This window comes from Mercenaria mercenaria, chromosome 10 (genome assembly GCF_021730395.1).
Source record: "Mercenaria mercenaria strain notata chromosome 10, MADL_Memer_1, whole genome shotgun sequence".
NCBI classification, from domain to species: Eukaryota; Metazoa; Mollusca; class Bivalvia; order Venerida; family Veneridae; genus Mercenaria; species Mercenaria mercenaria.
In genome coordinates, this window is record NC_069370.1 from 46,978,981 (window position 1) to 47,004,775 (window position 25,795).

At 33.9% G+C, this 25,795-nt stretch overlaps 1 protein-coding gene across 4 annotated transcripts in view; it reads right to left on the bottom strand.

The window, feature by feature from the left end:
- Positions 1-25,795, bottom strand: part of LOC123560750 (cell adhesion molecule DSCAM-like) — a 104,054-nt gene that overhangs the window by 74,100 nt on the left and 4,159 nt on the right. For 3 of the 4 annotated variants that reach the window (XM_053552991.1, XM_053552994.1, XM_053552993.1), the window contains exon 2: positions 19,067-19,216. In XM_053552991.1, the coding sequence (XP_053408966.1) occupies positions 19,067-19,148 (82 nt within the window). In that variant the 5' untranslated portion in view covers positions 19,149-19,216. Of the gene's footprint in view, positions 1-19,066; positions 19,640-25,795 lie in introns of those variants that run through there. The other variant, XM_053552992.1, reaches the window with a different exon arrangement.

A 25,795-nucleotide genomic window follows, 5' to 3' on the forward strand; every position in this document is an offset into this window, starting at 1 on the left:
TTAAGAAGTGTGGTAAAATATCCACCTGTCAATTTGTTTATTCTCCCACTGATAAACGTCAAAACACATTTTCTGGTTTTAAATTTAAATATCCACGAATAATAAGAATTATGCAGGGCCGATGTTTCGTCTGAAAGTAAGCCACTCTCAAAATGTATGTAAATTTCCTGCAGAACATATGATGCATACAAAAAATATCTGCAACTTAAATATTGTATTATTTAGTCTTAAAGTCAGACTAAGATCGTTCAGGAATTCGAAGAGATTTTAAATAACGTGCATTCCTTCTTCTCTCTCCTAGAATGTTTCTTAAAGACGTTACATAAGTTGATTTGTTTCTTGTCAGGCTCTGATATTTCCGGTATAATGGGTATATCAAATCAAATATTTATTTCAAAACGTTTTCCCAAACGCTATTTGTTGAACCTGTAAACACATTTTATACTCATTTAGACTTACTCCTTCCTTCTGGCGAGAACAAAAACTTCTGAAAATCTAAAATGAATCTAATTAAGTAAATGTTTCCCTTTCATAAACCTTAATTATTTCTTGACTCACATTTAAAGTTTAAGTTTGCATCGGAACCTTATCTTCACTTTTTGAGCAAGGGGTGTCTAATTGACTTTTTTTCAGAAGCTTTTATTTCGAGTAATGGGACATTTACTGTCAAGATGGGACAATTATTTGATTAATGAGAGGGAAAGTGTTACGAATATTACGTAAAAGGATATGCTTATAAGAGGGAAAGGGATATACCGCAGAATTCTGTAACGAAGTTATTAAAATATGTGGAATCCAGTTAAGCGAAACATCGGGAAATAAATTTTGCAATAAAATTCCAAAACATATTAACACATACAATTGATATGTTTATGTAATTTTCAAAAAGGAAATGATTTCAATAGTTCTGGTTATTCCCCCGCTGGAAAGTACTAAAGTTTCCACAGATAATCGTTTTATATCTGAATTTCTCTAAGCAATTACTACGCTGTTTGACGATAATTGTTTGAATTTTTAAATAAAAAGCGAAACAATTTAGATAGCTTGGAAATGGGGTAAATGCAAATATCAATAGATCAATAACCTAAGTAAAATGTAAACGGCAGGATCTGGCATGTCACTTTAAGTTCAAGGCCGTACAGTGAGAGCATACTCGTCATTCATAACTCTGTGCCTACTCCAAACCTTTTTGCCTTTGAACAATTTTCTTCTTTTTTTTCTTCCCTACATTAAAAAACAAACCTTTATACCTATTAAACAGAACTGTTAGCAATTATAGTTTTACTCGTTAGGAGGTTATATGTTTTATGTTAATATTTTAGACAAGACTTGCAATCACTAATACTTGAAGGTTTCATTCAGGTTAATGAAAGGCAACTATCTTGAAGACTTATGAGACGCCTGCATATTACCTCCCGATTTGTATTTTAATGCGAGGCACCAGTCAGGCAGGCAATCGATAACCATTATACATATATAGAGGGCGACTCTCGGTCTCTTCAGTAACAAGATCCGCCCCTGACAGGGCCTGAACCTAGAACCTCCCGATTGCATGGGAGACGCCTTCTTCATTAGCCCGCCGCAGCTTGGTGCTCCATGGATCGTATCAAAATAGGAGCTCTCAATTTTGAAATGCAATGATTTTATTGTTATGTTTCTGTATTCATGAAATAGCCAATCTAATGCAACACGCAAATAAAAAACAAATAGACTGAGTCACATTTTCTCATTTATTTTATAGTTTTGCAGAAATATTATTATATTTATTAGGCAGGTGTGCAAACCTATAAATATATTTTAGTTTCATTTAAGCAATTAAGTCGTCATATGTGATAAATATGGTTGCAATATTAATAGTTTGACAATAATAAAACAAGAGACGATGAAATAGATCGTTGTCATTTTTCTAATTAAATTTTAATATGGCTTTATATCAAATCAAATCAGATATTTATATGAGGAAATTTCTTGCTGATCTATAACCGGTCGGTCCAATTTATCACCATCGCAAATAAAACATTATTTATTGAATGTATACACCTCATGTTAAGATACATTTACCAGTGTCCGCCGCTGATTGCACCATTATATAGCATATTGTAAAACAATGAGCTAATAAACTGAAATGTCCTTGGGAGTAATCTATGATAATCAATAAGGCACGAAGAGAAAATGGGACATTGCGATATGAAAATACATTTGTATCGAATATAAACGCTATTCATGGTTAAAAAACATCATGGATCTTTTGTAAAAGGAATATTTAGTTGTACTATAAATGCTTTTAATCTGGTCTAAAGATAATTCCGCTAATTTCTTAGCTATACTGACTTATACAAAGCCTTTGTTTGTTTGTAAAGTGGTCATCGATTCATTGGATCAGTATTACGGTTTCCAATGTAACCCAAGTAGACACTAACCCTTAACATGCTAAATTTCAATAATGAACTTGTTCATCTCTTAATTTGGACAGTACCGTTAACTGTCAAAAGGGGTGGTTACCAAAAGATACAGACTGAATGGCAAGCAGTGCAGATCATGACCAGACTGCACGGATGTGAAGGCTGACCATGATCTGCACGGATCGCAAAGGCTGGATCAATCGTGAATCGTGTCCAGCATGGTAGGGGCTAAACATGAATAAAATCATAACATAATTTCATCATTTCAAACAAATTTTGAAGAAACAAAAGCAACTGATAAAGGTGTAATATTTTCATTGATTAATTTAACGCTTAAAAGGCCAAGTGTTCATTTGACATTGGCCAAAACCGGCTTCTTAAGTATTAGAAATAAAAGAACGTCAACAAAAAGGTTATACTACTTTCAGAAGGTGTGTTAGAAAGCAGCACAGATTATCTTTGTATCCCCCTCAATCGCCCCTTAAAAATATCGCAAAAATACTCATGTACATCTTTTACGGCCGGAAAAAGTAAGTTATCCTGTAACATAGTATTTCGGGTGGTGGTGTCAAATATTTTTACTTTATTTTATTTTAGCTCATTTTCCAACAACAAAAAAACCATACAATGGAATATTTGTGTAAGTATTAAAAGTTTCTCTGTGGTTAATACATTTTACGATGAAACCTAATATCCTGCAGATTTTGGTTGCTGTTTTAGATTTCATTACTTTCATTTAATGTGGGCCATTTTTACCAAAAGGTTTAGCGTTCTCATAACTCGTATTTCAACGTTCCTTAAGGATGTACGGGCGTTTTTTTTTCCAGGATATCCGCCATTTTGACAAATGTTTCTTCAAATATTGCCTTCCAACAAAAGTTCTGCCGAAAATTAATGCTAAATCATTAAAATATGGCTAATAAAGTACCATTTAAGTAAATAGATTCTGCCTTTTGCGAAAAAAAAAATTTCACCCTTATTTTTGGCTGGCATTTGTCTAAAATTGACGTAAGTTTTACAACGGGTAGGGGTAGGTAATTTCAAATATCTATGAAAGTAGATCAGGTTTCGTTTTAATATTTTCCTGACTGATACATATAATGATAAGCTATAACTGAAATAATTTTTTTCAAGATATCTCTTTATTTTATCTGGAAAATATAAATTAAATAAAAAAGAACACAAAATATCAAAATTCACCAGTTTTTGAGTTTTTTCTTAATAAATCTCTTAGATGCACGGTGACCCCTACTTGTTTTCTTTCCATTTTAAAGCATTTTTGTGCGTCATTAAAGCTGCAAAATATTTTTAAAATATATGTTTAATTAAGTACAACCATTTTTTCAATTTTACAAAATTTCAGAAATGCTTAAACAGTGGGTGTAGAAAATGCCCTATAAAATTAAAACGAGTTCGGTGACCTAAGTTTTTTCTTCTCTTATTTGTCTTGAAAACTAATGTTCTTCAAGCTCACAGAGTATGAAAATTTTCTTAACGTTAGAAAAAATTCGACCGTACATCCTTAAGTATTCATTCAGTATATGTAATTATAAAAAATGCAAGTTTTTTGCAGTAAAGACGTATTTGAAAGACCTAACGGAAAATGTTAGTGGTGCAAACGAATACGGATGATTATGAAAACAAATTTATAATTTTTCTGTAAAGCGTTACGTGTTTCCAGCATTTTATATTTTTAGTGCAACTCATTTATTAGTTTTCTATTAACTAATTAGCTGTTTAACGTTGAATATATAAGGATACAAAGATCTGACACGTCTCACTGGCTGTATTTACCTTATAACATGTCCCTTGTATGAACTAAAATTGTAAAGTACTGTGATACCAAGCAGCAAACCTCCCCGGGCTTAAAATGGTGCTAGTAACGCTAGCAATATAAGCATCGAACTAACGACTATTTATATATACGAAATGCGTTCAAACTTTAAACACGATTCCTTAACAAAAAAAGCTTAACCTTTAACCTGCTGGCGGCAAGTGTGTTACATTAATATTTTGAGCCACTAGTGTTTTGTATACTTTAAGTATTGCAATCACTGACATTCAGTAATTTCATGACAGACAACTTTCGGAATATGTCTTTACACTAAGTCCACGTGCATCCTATGAAAATAGGGAGCTCTCAATTGTAAATACAAGAGGGAGCCATTTTTAACATGCAAATGAAATGAGTCACAATTTTCCATTTATTTTATATTTCCTATTAATATCATATTTATTAGGCAGATGTTCAAACGTATATTGCAAATCTACTTCAATTGAATTACAGCAATTAAGTCGTCACCATGTGATAATTTTGAAATTGCAATGTCAATACTTCGGTCATAATCTAGCAAGAATTGCGTCGTTATTTTATTGAATCGGGTTATTTCTATGGGAAAACATCTTCTGTTTTAGAACGGGTCGTGCCCAGGAAATTTATAAACCCTGCAAATAAAACATGTTTATTCCCTGAACAAATACACATTATATGAAGATATATTGATAATACACCGGAATAAACTGTACCTGATGTAACGGGTTGTGAAAGAAAAGGCTGATAATAAGGAATATCAGTGGACAACAAGAAATGATGAAGAAATTGAATAACGTCAATTGTTACATAGGTGCTAATTTTTTTATTGATTGTCAGCGATATTCAAAGTTATTGAACAGCATGTATCTTATGCAAAGGCAACGTTTCCAGGCACCGTACGTTATTTAAATCGGGTACAAAGATATTGCAGCTAGTATCATGTATTTTTGTTGGGTTTAGTGTCATGCCGACACAATGGACTCGTATGTCATGCTACGACTTTTCCAGCTTTTGATGATGGAGAAAGACCCCATATGTGACCATATAGCATTCACGGTTTCAGGCATGGCTAGGCAACAGTGTAAAACCACCGACCTTCCGTAACCAAACAGGATGACTTCCTCACATGACGAGTTATTGACGTGTATAAGGCCCTTGTATATAAAGTATTTGTACATATAACTGAACACGAGTATATTTGCAAATACGTCTCATTATTTAAAATGGACAATTTCCGATCAATAGACAGAAGCATTGATCTATACAGAGTATTGGTCTGTAATCAAATAAGCAGTTACAAGCAAGATTCTAAATAAGACTATCCATTGTCTTTGTACGCTTGTTAAGTTCAATTTACTGAGTCTAAGGTCTTATTCTAACAATGTAATAGGGTGGATTTGTATGAATAAAATACTTTTCAATGAAACAAAACAGATCATTGGATGACCGTTTTACTTAAATGACTTTGTTGATGGCACAAAATGCAAAATAAACTTTAAATCGTTATACAAACATTGAATGCCAAAATGGCTAAGTTCCTCACTAGACATAGCCTGGTGGCTGATGAAAACCACTTTTAATGATAACTTTGAAATTGCTCATGCTGTCCCTATTCCTGTTAAATGTAGCTGTAATTATGCATATAACCTTTTTACGTTTAAGTCCAAGGTTCCTTGATAAATTCATATGATATTGCTCATACATACATAAATGATTATAAACAGCGCACCAGAGAAGAAAATTCCATTAATTTCATACATATGCATTTATTGCGCAAGTCTCTGGCATCCTTTAGACCAACTTACACCTTATTTTACAAGACCACAAGAAAAAATTCTTACACTGTCATGAAATTGATATGCAGCGATGAAGAGCACAAAGTTGAAAAGACAATTGTTGACACATGGAAACAAAATGTATGATTGATCTAAAACAAATATTCATTAAAAACTCCAAAATTCCGAAAATTAATATACATCCTCTGTCATCATCGAATAACATATCATTCACTATACCTCCTTTGTATATATCTATTGACACTTCAAAGATTTATTCATATTCACATTTCATCTCGAAACTTTGGCATCGTTTTAATAATTGTTTCCCAACTCACAGCGTTTGCTCTATGTCTGCAGATCGGTCTCGACAAATAAGTATGTCTATGATGCAGTAGAATACATTTATGCGAAAACATCTCGGACCTACTGAAAACATCAGATACTGGCTTATTTTACTGACTACTAAAAGATACCACCGTTATCAAAATACCGTAAATTGCAACAGTGGTGACATTTCAACTTCATTATTTCACGATTTCTGCTTCATGATTTCACGATTTCCATTTCATGAATTCACGATTTCACGATTTCCACTTCATGAATTCACGATTTCCACTTCACGAATTCACGATTTCACGATGGTGAAATCGTGAATTCATGAAGCTGAAATCGTGAAATCGTGAATTCGTGAAGTGGAAATCGTGAATTCGTGAAGTTGAAATCGTGAAATCGTGAATTCGTGAAGTGGAAATCGTGAATTCATGAAGTTGAAATCGTGAATTCGTGAAGTGGAAATCGTGAATTCATGAAGTTGAAATCGTGAAATCGTGAATTCGTGAAGTGGAAATCGTGAAATCGTGAATTCGTGAAGTGGAAATCGTGAATTCGTGAAGTGGAAATCGTGAATTCATGAAGTTGAAATCGTGAAATCGTGAATTCGTGAAGTGGAAATCGTGAATTCATGAAGTTGAAATCGTGAAATCGTGAAGTGGAAATCGTGAATTCATGAAGTTGAAATCGTGAAATCGTGAATTCGTGAAGTAGAAATCGTGAAATCGTGAATTCATGAAGTGGAAATCGTGAATTCGTGAAGTGGAAATCGTGAATTCATGAAGTTGAAATCGTGAATTCATGAAGTTGAAATCGTGAAATCGTGAATTCATGCAGTGGAAATCGTGAATTCATGAAGTTGAAACCGTGAAATCGTGAATTCATGAAGTGGAAATCGTGAAATCGTGAATTCGTGAAGTGGAAATCGTGAATTCGTAAAGTTGAAATAGTGAAATCGTGAATTCGTGAAGTGGAAATAGTGAATTCGTGAAGTGGAAATCGTGAATTCATGAAGTTGAAATCGTGAAATCGTGAATTCGTGAAATGGAAATCGTGAATTCGTGAAGTTGAAATCGTGAAATCGTGAAGAGGAAATCGTGAAATCATGAAGTGGAAATCGTGAAATCGTGAATTCAAGAAGTGGAAATCGTGAATTCAGGAAGCAGAAATCGTGAAATCGTGAATTCATGAAGTGGAAATCGTGAAATCAAGAAATCGTGAAATCATGAAATCGTGAAATCAAGAAATCGTGAAGTTTTTTCGTGAAATCGTGAATTCGTGAACTCGTGAATTCATGAAGTGGAAATCGTGAAATCGTGAATTCATGAAGTGGAAATCGTGAAATCAGGAAGCAGAAATCGTGAAATAATGAAGTTGAAATGTCACCACGGGTCTTTCGTACAATACAGTCTACCTTCGAATTAAATAACTCGATAAAGATGCATGTTTGTCTTCTACGAAATTTAAAGTTGTTTAGTTATGTCATAAGAAATGAAAACTTTGCAGAGAGGTTCATTTGGATTGTAAAGAAATATTCTAATACGTATCTAAAAGTTTTACATTTTAAATTTGAAATTAGCCATGATTGACAAAAACGGTCAATTTTCAATGCCATGGTAGATATTTAGCTATGTTTAAATTGTAAATGTTTTGTTTAGAATGTAAGACATCGTTTTCAAGCATTTAATTTATTTCAGGGCAACTATTTGATAAATATACTCGTCTAAATGCGGACGGAGCACAGAAAAGCCTGTTGCAATTAATGCATATGTAAGAAATTATAGAGACGCATCTATATAATGTAACATTTAACATGAAATTTCTATTCATTGACTATTAAAATGACCAGTGAGACAGAAATATTACAAAAGGTAATTTCTTACGACTGATATACGTAAATATTATATTTCGATATACTGAAGAGTTTTAACCCTTAGCCTGCTAAATTTCTATACTGGAGTGGCCCATCATTCAATTTAGGCAATACCATTTATTATTCGACGGGGTGTTCACTGAAAATTTACTGACTGAATAGCGAACAGTGCAGACCATGATCAGCCTGCATGGATGTGCAGGCTGATCTTGGTCTGCACTGGTCGCAAAGGCAGAATCACTGCCACCAGCAGGCTAAAGGTTAAACTAGCTTGTATTTCAGTGTTACACAACATTAACATTTCTCATAACGGCAGAGCAAACAAAGCATTACAACTAGCTTCCTGGAGATTTAGAAAGATATTTGTATTATATATACATGTATGTCACACGTACCAGTCAGGTGTCTACGTTCATCCCTGAAAGAATGTTTATCTTCATTCTGAAGAGAACAAACCCGTCATAAGCTATAACATAATCCGAGCTCAGTTAATAATTCCCCTCCAAAAATTATATTCACCTTTTAGATTCACTTAGTGAGAAAAAAGCTTGAAAATGGGTATCGGCATACTTGAGTAGATCACCTTAAACGACTAGCTTGAAAAGAAATCCGATTCGGATTAAGGTCAGGGCTGGACAATCAGAAGTCAGAGCTTCTTTAGAAGAGATACTAAGTATATCATTAGTGCTCAGCTGCACTTGTGATTCGTTTCAAGCTCAGATGTGTTACTTTAATAATTTTAGCCATCATTTTTTTTATATGTTTTAGATATTACAAGGGTCACATGGACTGTTTACCCCCAAGAGACAGTGGTCACCAAATAGGAAGTGTATGCAGTGTTGTTTATGAACTTTTCGATAGTAATTTTTATGACAGCATATTCAGGGAGTGTTATTTTTCAAAACATATTATCTTTGTTATTTGTAACATAGAAACTCGATATTTCTGGTATTTTAGTAGCACGGCATGTTATTATAACTGGCCATATGATGTTTATATCACTGAAATGATCTAAAGGCGTGTGCGACGAAAGATCCATCTAACGAACCGAAAATGACGTTCGAGAACTAAATTGTTCACATCAAACAAACAAAAAATTGATAATGATATGTGATCTAGAAGATTAGCACAGATACAAACATGCTCTGCTCTTTTGATCAGATTTCGACACCATTTCAATCAATATAATTTTGTACAAAAATGAAGACGAAACAAATTATCATATTTTCATTGTTTCTGATGTGTTTGTAATGTATATTTAAGGCCTAGATAATACTAATGTGAAGCTGTCCTCAGAGGTGAGAGGTGTATATCTAACGGTATACGAGAGGTGTTCAGAAAGCAAGTTATAATACTAGCCTCGCGACTTTATCATAACTGATTGGAATCATGTACAAGGAACGTCAACAGAAACTTCTGTTTCTAACCTTTAAATTAATTGACACAAGGGTGGTATTCGTCTCTGAGTAATGCACAAGCATAGTACTGTCGAATGCAATAGACTTTTATTATTATACGTCGGTACCGCAGTTGTTTCAATTTATTAAATTAATTAAACATTGAATGCAATTGTATCATGCTTCATTAGAATATTACAATGTTGACTTTTTTATTGTCTTATCACATCTAAAAACTTTAAATTGATCTGAAGCTTTTTAGAAACTGCCGTATTAAAAATGTTCCATGTTGAACAACACTAAGCTATATCAGTCACAAATTTACAACAGTAATTATTTATTTTGATATTTCTTGCCAGTGTAAAATGTAGTATAAGTTCTTTATTGAAGTGATGCACACCTTGGAGTTAATAAATCTTAAATGAAACAACACAAATTAAGTCAGGGATCTAAGCAATTTGATATTTTATCTGAAACGTTGACTTGACACTCTGCATACTCATAATAAATCAATTTTATCACAAACTATGTATATAGTCCTGAAGTGGATGATTACATGACCAGTGTGTATTCGACTATATCACGTCTATACCGTTACAAGGCTTTCACAACATAGAAATATCTACATGTATATGATGATATTATGACGTATCATAGGAATGTTTTCAATCAATTATCACAAAGTCATGAGTCATAACATTCGGAACACCGTAGAGTAAAAATGATAAAATAGGGTAACAAGCCTACGCCAGGAAATCTGATTGAAAATCATGTCATGAATAATTTGATACACTGAAATGCGTTACTGAAAATGCGCTTTTAAAACTAAATCAAGGCCTTTGTCATGTATATAGGTTGCAAGTACTAAATAAAGGTGACAATAATATAGAGAGGAAAAGAATTTCTCCTTAAAGGACTGTTTACATCAGTGACAAAGCAGTGTAATATGTAAGTAATAAAAACAATGTATTTTCTTCTACATGAATATATTTTTTTCTATGATAACGCGGTTTGATGTACAACAATACCTGTAATTTCTGCAAAGTATGCCTTAAATGCCTCCAGAACGATAATTACTTCAGTACTTGCTTTAATCAAATTGTAAATTGCTGTAGCAACAAACATGCAGCTATAGGTTTTACCTTTGGCTAGAAATATAAAGTATGAAACATATGACTGTTTAGAAGGGCAATACGAACAGATGTAAGAATTTTAATTCATTTTATGTTTCATGCTGAAGAGCCATTTTGATTAAAACAACACCTTAAAATCGAACACGAACCTAATTTCCTTCACGATTCCTAATTACTCCATTGTGTCAATGAATGTGTGTTTTTTTATAGGTTAAGTTTGCACCGGAACCTTGTCGTCACTTTCTCAGTAACTTGACAACAAAGGGCAATCATTTGATTAATGGGAAAGTGTTACAATAATTATGTAAATGGATGTGCTAATAAGAGGGAAGGGAATGTACTAAGGAATGTCGTAATTTAGTTGTTAAATTATCCTGAAACCGGTTAAACGCAACAGCGAGAAATAATTTTAGTAATAAAATTCCGAAGACATTTTTAATTGACTGTCATCCACAATCACAAATGTAATGAGTATTTTGAAGCCGTACTTTTGTACTAATGTAATAGCTTCTGTTTTTCTGAGAGATGACGAGGTTTTGATTTTATCCAAATTCCGCTATGCCAGTTCTAAACAGCGATTGTTGAAGTTGTAATAGATATTTTAAGTAATAAAAGCAAAGGAGCAAAGGGTATAAGACAAAATGAGTATACTTGGATCGATGAACTTGGAAACCTTGAACGACATGGGTCAGGTCAAACTAAAATTTGAAAGTGAATTCATTTTATGCTAATTTTACAGAAAAGTTAGACAAACTGTTTTCTTTCGCTTTTGATTTATTTTTAATTTCGTCTCGTTCCAAGCTCAGGGGTTATAAATTATGTTACTTTAATATACCGTGTCACAAATGTTTGTTTGTATGCTTTTGTTATTACATGGCTTGCAATCACTGAAAGAAATGTTTTTGGGAGATATCAATAAACACAGTCCATATATATCTCCCTATTAAATAAGTATCTTTAACAAGGGAGGTATGATAGTGTCTGTTATAACAGCATGTCATGAGGATTCCAATTAATGACAACAGGAAAAAGACACATATTTTAATTTGTCATTATAGTTTTCTGATGTACAAAATTTATTAGGCAAGTGCATGATTTGGATGACTAGCAGCAGATAAATCGACTACATATGGCAATAACTATAACAATTGCTTTGTCGATATTTAGGCCATAATCGAGCGAGATGAAAACATGTATTAGGCCTACGTCGTTGTCTTTTTTTTCACGGACGTTAGATCGTCTGCTGTTCTTAAACGATCATACATCAGCAATTTGTTACCTAGCTATGCAGGACAGATACATGTATATTTGTCCTTCAAACAATTTCACGAAATGTGAAGATACATTATCAATGTCCGTTTTTAATGCACCAGAATAAACTGTACATAATATAGCGTGTTGAGAAACAGTGAAATAATGAATAGGCATGTCTGTGGTTATAATCTATGAAAATCAGAAATGAATGAATAGGAAATGGAACAGCGCCATGATTAATTATATATATGATAATGCATTTGTATTGATTACGATCTGCATTCTTAGTTATTGAACAGCACGGATCTTTGGTTGAAGCCGCATTTACAGACACTTAAAGTTATTTAAATCATGCTTGAGGATATTTCCGCTGATTTTATGGCTCTGTTAACTTGTATGTAACTTTTGTTTATGTTTATAAAATACTACCAGAAGCAACAGATAGGTAATACAAAATGTACGTTTTTTTTCGGTGAAACTAGCAGTGTTCCTCCTGAAAATGAATAGCTTTGTAAAATTCCGCGTTATGTAATATAGATTATTTCTGAACAAGTGAATGAAGTATTGCCATGCAATACAAAGTCCCCTACTGGAAGGCACCTAATTTTCTCTACTGCAGTATAACATAATGAACTGATATCTGTCAATGATGTATAAACAATATTGTACTACATATACAAAATGTTATAACAACAAACTTGGATTAAAATGTGCATATATAAAAACCCACAGCTGTTTTCATATTGAATTTTTTTGGCTGATTATAAAAATGTTATCATGTAAGTTATTTATAGTAACAACAAAGGGAAATTAATCTTTAAAAAAAAATCTATATAATATAAGTCCGCAACAAACTCTTTACCAGGTAGAGATAGGTCAAAATACACCTAAAATTTGGATGTAACATGCATGCTGTACGTAAGAAAAGTGGTCTCGATTTTTCTCTACCGCCAGTAATAAAAAAGTTACAATAAAGTCTATTTAAAGTAACAACAAAGGGACGTAATTCTAAAAACAAGGGTGCCTCATGGTGGTGAACATTTGTTCCAAGTTACATCAAAATCCCTCCATGCATGAAGAAGAAATGTTCCGTACAAAGTCATTCTTGAATTTGACCTTTGACCTCTACATATGACCTTGAACTTAGACCTAGGGACCTGGTTCTTGCGCATGACATTTTGTCTCATCCAGGGGAATATTTGTGCCAACTGATATCTAAATCCTGCTTTGCATGACAAAGTTATAGACCGGACTGGAAAAAATCCTCTTGACCTTTGATCTCAAAGTGTGACCTTGACCTTTAAGCTAGGGTACTGGGTTTGCGCAAGACACGTCGTCTCATCATGGGAAACATTTGTGCCAAGTAATATTAAAATCCCTTCATGGATGGCACAGTTATGGACGGGACAGGAAAAAAAACTCTGTTGACCTTTGACCCCCAATTGTGACCTTGACCTTTGAGCTAGGGGTCCGGGATTTGCGCATGACACGTCGTCTCATCATGGGGAACACTTGTGCTAAGTGATATTAAAATCCCTTAATGAATGTCAGAGTTATGGACCGGACACGAAACAGACCCTGTTCATGCTATGTTAACATTTGACTGCTTAGTGTGACCTTGACCTTTGAGCTAGGGGTCTGAAAGTTGCGCATGACACATTGTCTTATTATGAGGTACATTTCTGCCAAGTAATATTAAAATCCCTTCATAGATGGGAGAGTTATGGACCGGACAGGAAAAAAGCCTTGTTGACCTTTGACCTCCAATTGTGACCTTGACCTTTAAGCTAGGGGTCCACGTTTTGCGCATGACACGTCGTCTCCTCAAGGGGAACATCTGTGCCAAGTAATATTAAAATCTCTTCATGTATGGGAGAGTTATGGACCGGACAGGAAAAAAGCCCTGTTGACCTTTGACCTCCAATTGTGACCTTGACCTTTGAGCTAGGGGTCCGGGATTTGCGCATGACACATCATCTCATCATGGGAAACATTTGTGCCAAGTAATACTAAAATCCCTTCAAGGATGGGAGAGTTGTGGACCGGACAGGAAAAAAGCCCTGTTGACCTTTGACCTCCAATTGTGACCTTGACCTTTGAGCTAGGGGTCCGGGTTTTGCGCATGACACATCGTCTCATCATGGGAAACATTTGTGCCAAGTAATATTAAAATCCCTTCATGGATGACAGAGTTATGGACCGGACACGAAATTGTGGACGGACGGACAGACGGACGGACGGACGGACGGACGGAATGACGGAAAAGTGCATTCCTATAGTCCCCGAAACTGGTTTTCAACCAGTAGGGGACTAATAAACGCATGGATAGAGATCGGCAATATTATACTATAAAGAAATTTTAACCCAGATACTGAGAAACACTCAGTTATTGTTTGGCTAGCTTTTAACGTTTAATATAAAACATCACCCTCTAAAAATGCTCCCATGAAAATAGCCGTTTAGCAATTACGCGTATGTAGACATTTTCTCAATGAATAAAACTAAAAGCTGAAAATTCACAATGAAAATGGTCTAGATCTTTTCTCAATACAATAAGCAATAACACTAAGCCAAAAATATAACTGCCACATCCTCAAATGACTCATTATTCCAGATTTCATCAACAGCATGTATTACTAACTACATTCTGGGCTACTTCGTATGTAACACGCTGAGTTTGATGTAATCAGTCCTCTGACGAAAGACTTTATTATATTTAATCAAAGCCTTGAAATGTCTGATGGTTGCGGGTTTTTTTGGTAGATTTATTTTCTGTTTAAACGCCAGTCTATGATTATACATGAATGAAAAACAAATACAAATTTAATGTGCCTCATATCTAAGATAACATGAACTCTGCCTGACCCAACTTGTGATGTAACCATGGGCTGGAATACCTTATCATTGATAGATCTTATATAATCTGAATGGTCAGTGCGAGTGGATACAGGTTGAGTAAGAACTGCTTGTTCATTGATAATTCATCCGCATTGTTCATGAATGGGACTATTTTGTGTAGCACATGAATATCCTTTGGATGTGATTTGGAATCAAATAAAGATGCTATGATTGTCAGAAATACACTTTAACTTTGGTAGCGGGATAAACCCGCAACCAAAAAAAGGCAAATTGCGGACGGTGAGCTTTTGTACCTCTGTACAGCATATTATTGCCGCTTTCCAGGTAAATACATAGGTAAATGAGAAATGAAAAAAAAAAGCAAAATGATTCATATTTTCTCATTTATTTTCTCATTTATATTATAGTTTTCTGGAAATTATATTTATCAGTTGTCTAAACCTATAAATATAACTAAGCTTAATTGCATCAATTAAGTCGTCACCATGTGATAATTATTGCTACAATGTCAATACTATGCCTATAATCGAGCAACAAGAGACGATAATGAATTGCGACGTTGTCATTTTTTCTGATAACAATTTCACATGGCTTTATATTAAATGAGATGATTTCTATGGGAAAACGTCTGCTGCTCCATGATGGATCGTGCTCTGGCAATTTATCACTGATGCAAATAAAACATGTTTATTGCTTGAACAAATACTCATTGTATGAAGATACATTATCACTGTCCGTCGCTAATGCGCCAGAATAAACTGTACCTAATATAGCCGCTTGTGAAACAATGATCTAATAAATAGGCATGTCTGTGGTTTTAATCTTTGATAATCAATAAGAAATGAAGAGGAAATGGAATTGCGGGATGATTGTTTATGTACATGATAATGCATTGGTATCGAATATCAACGGCATTGATAAGTTATTGAACAGCACGGACCCTTTGTTTAAAAGCATTTACTGGTACTAAAGTTATTCAAGCCGGGCCTAAAGACATTTCCGTTAATTGCACGGCTCTTATAAAATACCTACAGTTAACTACGGATACTTATTACATTTTACAATGTACCTACCGAAGACCCTGCGCTTATTCCTCTTTAGTTGAAATAAATCATTCTTACTCATACGTGAATTGACATAAAACCTAATATATATCAGAAATTGCATTTTTTCACGTTTATACAATAGCACTTCAAAGGTCTATAATCAAATCCATATTCTCAGAAATGCTAGACTATTTATCGCTTTGCACTCTTTTTGCTTTTAACATTCCATGTTCTGTTGCTTATCTCAGTCCTCATAATACCAAAGGATCAAACTGATCAATGGACCTTTTACTCAGTTTGCCCAATAGCATTGACACGGGACTATAATTCATTTGCAATTAAATTGTACCAAGCACTGAACGTTAATGTCATCGTAAAATGTCGAAGTGCTTAACTAAGACATGCAGTAGAAGCTGACAATCACCAGGAAAAGTTTAAAATTGCCTACGCTAAGTATACTTATATAATATCTTGTTCACTCCTCTCCGTTGTTTAGTTTCCTATACAGCCTTGTACAAAAAGAGAGCAACGTGACAGAGCATACGGAACTCGACTCAAAAAAGACTGAAGACATAATTCTCGAAGACGGAACAAAGTTTTGCTATTTCTAAGTTCAATAAAACTTGACTACAACAGTTGTTTGCTTTGCTTCTTTTTACGGATTTTGGTTGCAAATGCAAAACGCATATAAACTGCGCATCGCAGTAAAATAGCACAACATATTTAACATCTAACATGGAATAACGATTAAAATAATTGACAATTAAGGTGATCAATCAGACAGAAAGATTACAAAGGTAATTGCTTACAGGCTTGAAGGTACACAGAGAAACATCAATATTTCTGCATGCACCAATTAAATACGTGATATACGTCTCTAGGGTATCACTATCACTGTCATCAACAAGCTGAACTGTTCATAAAGTCATTATAATTTTTCAAAAGCTGCAAAAGTTGTCAATAAATTGCAAGCCTTATAGAAAAGTATTCTAAATCAATTAGTTATATGTGACTTATATCCCTTAACAAATGTCTATTAAAAGGTGAAACAAGTGGAATGGTATAATCATTGGAAACAACTTAAAAGGACTTGTCAATATGATAAGTATGTTAAGGATAACATGGTGTAATAGCCATATTTCATATCTTGTAACTGGATGGTAATTTTTTAAATGAAATTTGGTCACTTTAAAGACATTCATAATTAAAAACTTTTCACCGAGAGATTTTTCAAATGTTGTCATTGTTTGGGGAGATAATCGGTATTGACGTTAACATTGATGCCTATGGAAAATATATAATTTCTTTGATTATGAGAATCTGAACTCGAGTTTCGAGAAAATGTTACGGTAGAAAGCTGCATTATATGATTCTGATACAAATATCAAAAAGAAATTTAAAATTCCCCGTAAGGAAAAGGAGAAAATCATTTTTTCTAGTTTTCAGGGGAGATAACTCATGAAAAAACAAAATTATCAGGGGAGGTAATCTAAATGAAATTTTAGAGAACTTCAGTCACTATATAACTTGTCAATATGCACCTTATTTCTATTGTTTTACATGCTTAAAGCTTACATTATCAAGTTGTATGTACGCTTTTGGTGAAATTGAGGCCCATTACACCATGTTATCCTTAAGTAAATATATACACATTTAAAACGTTTATATTAAGTCTAGTTTAATTTACAATGCACCTTGTTGGTTCGCGTGATTCTGGGCGTGCTCATTAAAAAGGACATACAAAAAAAAAGGTTTCTGACCAGGAGTATTATATCTTCCTCATATACCAGCTGGATGCCTAGTTTGGAACATTGTCAGAACTATAGTAGATGAGAAAGGTGAACATGTATTAAAGCATAAGTTTACTCATTCCCTTTGAAGATTGTTATAAACTTTACATCGTTCTCACTTTTGTAGAAAATTCTCTTTCGGTGGAAGATTTTACTTTACAGATGTTCTTTCAAGTTAAATTTCATACCTGAATCAATCACTAAAAGTAACGAATGTGCTTTAATCATGAAACTATGATTTGATTAATTTCAATATAAAATTGGACATGATGCTATAACTACGATTTTATGTTGAAATTTCCCTATAATTTTGTTCTGGATTTCTTCGAAGATACAATATCTTTCCTATTTATCCACGAGCTGGGAGATACGGAGCAAATTAAATTCACTCTTTCGGTTTTCTCATTTGCTTAACAGCTAATTAAAAAATAATATCAGGGAATTGTAACAATGAGTCGGTATGAATTATAGAAAGCCGAACGTGTTGACTTGGCGTATGATATTATCCAGGCTTCACGTATGCCACACAGGAGTAATGTCCAACGAAAACATTAAACAAATGCAGGGGAAATATAGCAGAAAATTTCTTAATTTAATTAATTTGAAACACCAAAGGTAAACATACAAAAGTAGTAACAAAAAGCCGAAGACGAATTTTTAAGTCATGCCGCTTTGTAGGAACGCTTGAAAAAACCTTGAATACATAGAAACCTCAGCTGTATATAGAATTCAGTCCTACATTGCTGAAATCTTTTGAATTATTTTTTGATAAACCATGATATGTCCTACCTCAATCATATGAGAAATACAATTCATAGAATGCAAGTCCAAAATACATTAATTTTGTGTGTCATTTCAAACAAATTTAAGAAACAAGTCCTGTTGTTTGGTCTAATTTTATTACTTTACAGGTAGTGATACTGAATTAGTTATAATGACTCCTGACAATTTAGTAATTAACAAATTTTTGATAAGCAACCAGGTCATAAAGTAGACAAAATTTTGCAAAGCATGCTCATAAATGCTTAAATTACCTTTTTTTTTGAGAAATACAAATGGTCAAGGCCAAGGATATATTTTCATAATTTGAGTCAGCTTTCGCACTATACTATAATTGTACATTTTATCAAAATAAAAAAGAAATGGAAATTATGCCATAACAGTTATCGCACAATTGCAGCTCTTTCATTAACTGAAAGCTTGTTATTAAGTTCCCTTTGATTTCCAAATGATGCAAGATGCATGGTAACAAATGTGTGTATATATCTTACCTACGGATATACATGAAATGAACACAGTTCACAAGAGAATTCTACATTTCTGAAACAGACTATAACCACTTGATTACACAATATGCTTTTTATAGCACAGGTATACATGAAAATAATTACCTGCGATTGCTTTGAATATGCTGAGAAAAACAAGAGTCCCGCAGAAAATTACTGGTCTAGTGTTAAGAACAATTCGGTACATCTTCTAAACACATGACGTCACCTGGAGATGAGCAGCGGCTGTTGTTCCTCAATCACATTTTCGAAATCCTGAAAATTGAGATTCATCACTGGTATACATATAATATTTTATCACCGTTATGTAAACAATCCGTATCGACAGCCGAATGAAAGAAACACAGGTAAATTGCAATCGTTTTTCCTTCCTTACATAGGCATATGATATATTTCCTGTCGCATATAATTTCCTGCAGTACTTCCATGAAATTACTTAGTGTGATTTTACGTCCATTAGACCATGTGTTACACCAGATAAGAACTAAACTTCATGCCTGACAATGGTATTCAATAAAATCGTCCCTTCTATATGATAATTAAATACACAGAACAACAGGTGTTATTTTCCAACATATTGAACTGTAGCAGTAAGAATATGTTTTTAAAACTTGACATAGAAAAATAAAGACATCGGGTTGATCAATACAGAATTAAAATATCTGTTTTCCTGTTCAAACAATTCGAGATTTCTAAATAATAGTCTCTGCATAATATAGCTTTAATTACTATCAATTCATTGTACTTGAATTGAACACGCGAACAGCTGTTTAATTCCGCCTCACGTGTCAGGACAGTCGTGGGACTTTTCATAGCATATCTGAAAATGTTAGATTTATATCAATACGTGTGTGAAAGCTAAAATTAAAACGAAATGCCATGTAGAACTTGAACATATGTCCTCAAATGTAATAAAGCTGTATATGGAAAGTAATGAATACTTCAAAAAATTTAGTATAACCAACTGTGACATAAATTTAATAGATAATGCTTTAGATGTGGCTACAATTTTACATTTATGACACAATTGCCACATTGAAAAGATAACGCACGTTGTTTTCTTTTTTAAATAATTGTAATAACATCTGCAGAATGAGGAGAAATTGGCTGGTGCCCGAGACCGAAAGGATGGGGCAAACAATTTGCTTTGAGGTATTCTGTAGATGCATTAACGGGCCACAAACGTGCGTTTAAGATATTCTAGCACAAAACGTGTAAAAAGTTAAAGTGATTGAACGTTATTTAAATAAGCGTTGAAGTTTTCAATTTTCATTATTGGGACGTACATGTTTTATGTTCACGTTTCACCGTGATACGCTGAATATGAATTTCAAAGAACATCGTGACCTTGTTAACATACGTCTACTCTTCTGTGAAGTACCTCTTAAAAAGGAACATAAGTTTTTTGTTAGAGTAAACGATTTTACTAGACTTGAAAAGAACTTCTCTTTATATACACACTTTGTAGGATTTCTGTCAAGAATTTCTTTTTAAGCATGCATTTTAATTATGTTCCTTTTCCTCATTACATGCCGTCATCAAAATATGCCAGACTGGACGCTTTGACAAACTCCCATGATAACATGTAATTTTCCTGTTGATGATAGAACCAGTCAAGCATAGATTTACTTAATTAGATAATATTCCAAAGTTTCACCAACTCCATGTTTAATTTCTCCAAGGACATCAGGGCTGTGCTGTGCAGGTTCCACATGAAAATCTCTATTATTTTGATGACTATTGCTTTCCTATACTGTTTCGACAAACAGTATATTCTGCCAGTGAAACGTTCTAAACAAGTGTAGAAATATCATTCACTTTTAGTGCTTAAAAGTTTTTTTTTCTTTTTTGTAGCAAGCTGGACCAAAAGTATGTGAGTTTAACATATCGTTATAAATTGTCGTTTGAAAGGCTTTCACTCATGGTGTTCATCTAAAACTCATTGTTTAGTGACACTAATGTTACTCACGGTGTTAATCTGAAACAGTCCTCTATATTCAGTGTAGTGACAATCTGATATCACGGTGAAAATCATAAATGAACATAATCTTAATTACTATTTCAATTTGTCATGAACATCTAAATTTAATCTTTTTTTGACAAATATTTTATAGCGTGTGAAGCATATTAAATACATGGTTTACATATTTTACAGTCTGAACGAGTGTTACAGAATCTGTTCATTTAATATCTTTATTAAGTACTAACAAACGAAAGTTACTATGTGGCAAATATAAGCATGCGTGTTATTTGATAAAGTTAATACTAATATAGTGATTTATTACATACTCGTTATTACTGTAGGGATAACGCATGTTTTTTTTCGTGTTATAACGTCTGCAGAATCCCGAGGGATTGGTTGGTACCCGAGCCATAGGGCGAGGGTACCAACGTATCCCAAGGGATTCTGAAGATGTTATAACACGAAGTGAACATGCGCTAACGCTATTCTAGCATAAAAAGCGAAAGAAAACACTAATAAATGAATACATTCTCTCTCAGCGTCATTATTCCATGAAACGCGCGGGAACGTCTGCGTGTTTTTTTTTTTTCAGGTTGAAGTCATTTCCGTTTTAATTAACCGTTTTGGGGCCGTAATGCGTTTACGCATTGCCACGGAACGCGCATATATAAAAAGGTGTTATAACAGCACGTGAGCGCGAGAATCTTTCTGTTAACACACGTTTTCTCTCTTGTTAAAACACCCCCGAAAAGTGACAAGAACAGAAGTTTTATGCTAGAATGTCCGTTAACGTATAACAGAACTTGAAAAAACGTCAATACTTTTTCATATTGACGTCTGAATTTCATATCGGGTGTGTGTGTGAGTTCATGTCATGTTATGATGTTTTTTTTTCTCCATTTACGTCAGTATTATCAGTTTTATTCAGGATGTTGAACAAATTCATAATATTTAAATGATATCAATACGTGTACATATGTATGTAATAAAAAAATATTAGCTTTGCATCGAGAAATATGCACTTGTTCATTGCGCTCCTAAAGTCGCACAATATTTCCGCTGCAGAGCTCGTGCATTTTTCTCGATACAAAGTTAATACCCGATAAATATCTCATCTTTAAAACATCGTATCTGAAACATATATACTTGTAGTCATGGTGTTTACTCATTGCGCAACGTTTATTAATCCAAAAACCTTGTATACATTTCTCTTTTTTATCTACATTTTCGGTGATTCGTTTAGGCTGTTTGGTAAGTATAATATGATTATCATATATCGAGGGATGAACGGAAAACTGTCATAACTCAAGGAATTTTAAAAAGAATGTATATCAGTTTTCCGGTTAACCCTCGATATTTCGACTTTTTCTTCGTCCATTTTTGATTCTTTAACACTGCATGTCTGTCAAATATAAAATTGTTTCAATAAATACTAGACAAATAATCAACTGGTTATTTTGCTGTAAATGTCCAGTTAAGCAACCATAGGAAATATAATGATAACCATACTAGACAACGTGAATTCATAAGCTGGACACACAAAATAACAGGACGTAACTGTTCATTGATTGATATGAATTTGTGTTTATGTGAGAATTCTTAAATTGGGTTATGCGTGATTGATAGTTATCATCAAAAACACGTAGAAAATATGGACTTTTAAATGTTGTTTGCTATAATATTTAAGCAAATAGCACAATCAAGCCTATTGTGACTAAATTAATGAATATGCATGTTCTCTGACAATCATTATTACACGCAAAATAAGCCATAATTTTATGACTCATTTCTAGCGAAAAAGTTCGAGAATAGCTGTTACATACATGACGTGTTGCTGCAAGTGATTCTATTTTCATCTTTTGGTGTTTTGTTTCTCATGTACATATGCCTAAATTATATGTAGATGTCCCTATATTTAAATGTAATTAGGTATACAAAGTACTACCAATGATAGTTCTAATATTAATACTGAATACAAAGTTTACATTTGAGCCGTGCCATGAGAAAATCAACATAGTGGGTTTGCGACCAGCATGGATCCAGACCAGCCTGCGCATCCGCGCAGTCTGGTCAGGATCCATGCTGTTCGCTAGCAGTTTCTCTAACTGCAGTAGGCTTTAAAAGCGAACAGCATGGATCCTGACCAGACTGCGGGGATGCGCAGGCTGGTCTGGATCCATGCTGGTCGCAAACCCGCTATGTTGGTTTTCTCATGGCACGGCTCATTTTATTTATCTTTAGATATGTCAGCAACTGGCCGAACCCAGTTTAAAATGAAGGTATTAGTATCTTTCATGTGATATATAGGTTGCCCATACCAGCAGAATTCATTACATTTATAATAATAATAACAGTAATAATAATTTCTTTATTTTACGAAGGTAAACTCATTATGCAGTGACATAAGCAGATAAAAATGAAATCATATATTTACAACGAGGTCTTCAACAAGGTACAAATTATTAAAATACATATTAAAACATTACAACATCAAAAAAAAAACAAAAACAAACAACAACAACAAAAGGTAGAAACGAATTTGATCTGAGCACCTGTAGTATTATGATTATGCAGAAATAAAAGTTTTTTTGTAACTGTATTTAAAAGAGTTCACATTCGCTGCAATTCTGATAATAACTGGTATAGAATTCTACACTTCCATTGATAAAAATTTGAAAGATTGTTTCATATAATCTGAATTGAGTCTGAAATGAGTAATTGAACAATGGGAATTAGATCTTAGGTTGTATGACTTGTTGTCGGAAACAGTAACCAACTGAGTAATATACTCCGGGGTTGAACCATGCAGAGCCTTATACGTCATTATAGCTATAAGTAATTTATGTCTGTTTTCGACAGAAAGCCATTTCAGTTCTTTAAACATAGCAACCGGAGAAGTTAACCAAGAGTTTGCTAATATCCATCTAGCAATACTTTTCTGAAACACCGAGACTTTTGAAAAGTAAGTTTTGGGAGTATTACACCAAATTATCGCACCGTAGTCAATAACTGGAATGATATAGGCATTATACAACAACTGTTTCATTTCTAGTGTAAGAAATTTTGAGATCTTTCGGAGAAGTGTAAATTTGTTGGATAATTTTTACAGACATTTTCGATGTGTACATCCCACTTTAAATGCTGATCTATATGAACACCTAAAACTTTTTGATTTGTGACAGAATTTATACGACCGTTATTCAAATATATGCCGTTCAAATATGTGCGAACGTAACTAAATGGAAAGAAAGTGTGTACTAGTATACAAACCAGTTAACATGATAACTTAGTTCAATGCCTGTCAAAAAGCTCCGTATTGAAATGAAACCACTTTTCTTAAACGGAAAAAATAAAACATATTGAACAGTATACAACAAAAACATACATAATAATGCACACATGACTTGAAGTGGCTAGAATGAGTTTAAAGTGAAAAGCAATGCACATCAATTACAAATGGAAGCAGCTGGTGTAAGGATGTTAGTGTTTTTGTTAAACACATTCTGCAGCGAAGCTCCTGATATATTTCACTCGCACGGATCAATGGTAATTTCATATCTAATGAAATTGTAACGTGATATCAACACATTGTCTTAATGAAAATTACAAAATGAAATTGGATACTGAAGATTCGCATGTCCCCTTTTGTTTTCATTACAAATTATATTATTTTTGTACGAAATTACGGCGATAACATTTGTGAAGAATCGAGAAACATGAATGCATTATTTAGTATACTGCTTGATAGAGAACTTAGGCCTTGTCAAGTTACTGTTTCTGTCGTGACTAAACATAGTTTACAAAGAAACTGCGTGCATGCCTGATGTGCCCGATAGCCTTTTGTTGAATGCCAGATGACGAAGCTGTGTGTGTTGGATCGCTTTGAAATGCCAGCCGCCGCGAATTGTACACAAATGCCAGAAGTTTAAAAAACGTTCATGTGGGAAAAATTCATCTTTGATCTTTCATCATTTTCTCTCAAATTAATTGCATGCACTTGTGTTGTACTCGTACAAGCCACATAGATATTTCATAACATGGACAATACATTATCAGAAAAAATAGGCCATGTTTTGTAGCATTTTGTGAAAACAAGACCCCTGTGGAATTTGCATGCATTAAATATTAATGCTGTATTAAATCATTTGATATGTAAGTTCTTTTTCAGCTCAGCTACGAAAACATCCTCGTGTTTCTTGAATAATGATTTTGTTGTTGTGTAACGCTATTTTTAAGTTTTCTAATACGTGTCAAGATCGACTGCGTAGTAACAGACTCTGGTTCGGGATATTTGGAGACAAAAACCAAAGGGAGTATCAACAACGGTTAATTTCACACAGTGATCTAGTTACTACGGTAAATTTCGTTAACAAATGACTATGATACGAACTATTTTCTTGACTGTCAAAATGAATGTAGTCTCATGAAGCGCATTATATTGTGCTGACCAATGAGCGCACCTTATGAACTCGTATACAATATGAGCCGCGGCCATGAGAAAACCAACATAGTGGCTTTGCGACCAGCATGGATCCAGACCATCCGCGCAGTCTGGTCAGGATCCATGCTGTTCGCTTTCAAAGCCTATTTCAATTAGAGAAACCGTTAGCGAACAGCATGGATCCTGACCGGATGCGCAGTCTGGTCTGGATCCATGCTGGTCGCAAAGCCACTATGTTGGTTTTCTCATGGCACGGCTCATATAATCTGAAAAAGTATTTGCATATTATAGTTCATTAGATAAATGTTATACATGTATTTAAACTTCGACTGTCGGTGTAATGAAGTATTTCGACCCCCATAGAATAATGCCCCCCCCCCCCCCCGGTCATAGTATTATGACCTCCAGATCATAGTACTGTGACTCCCCC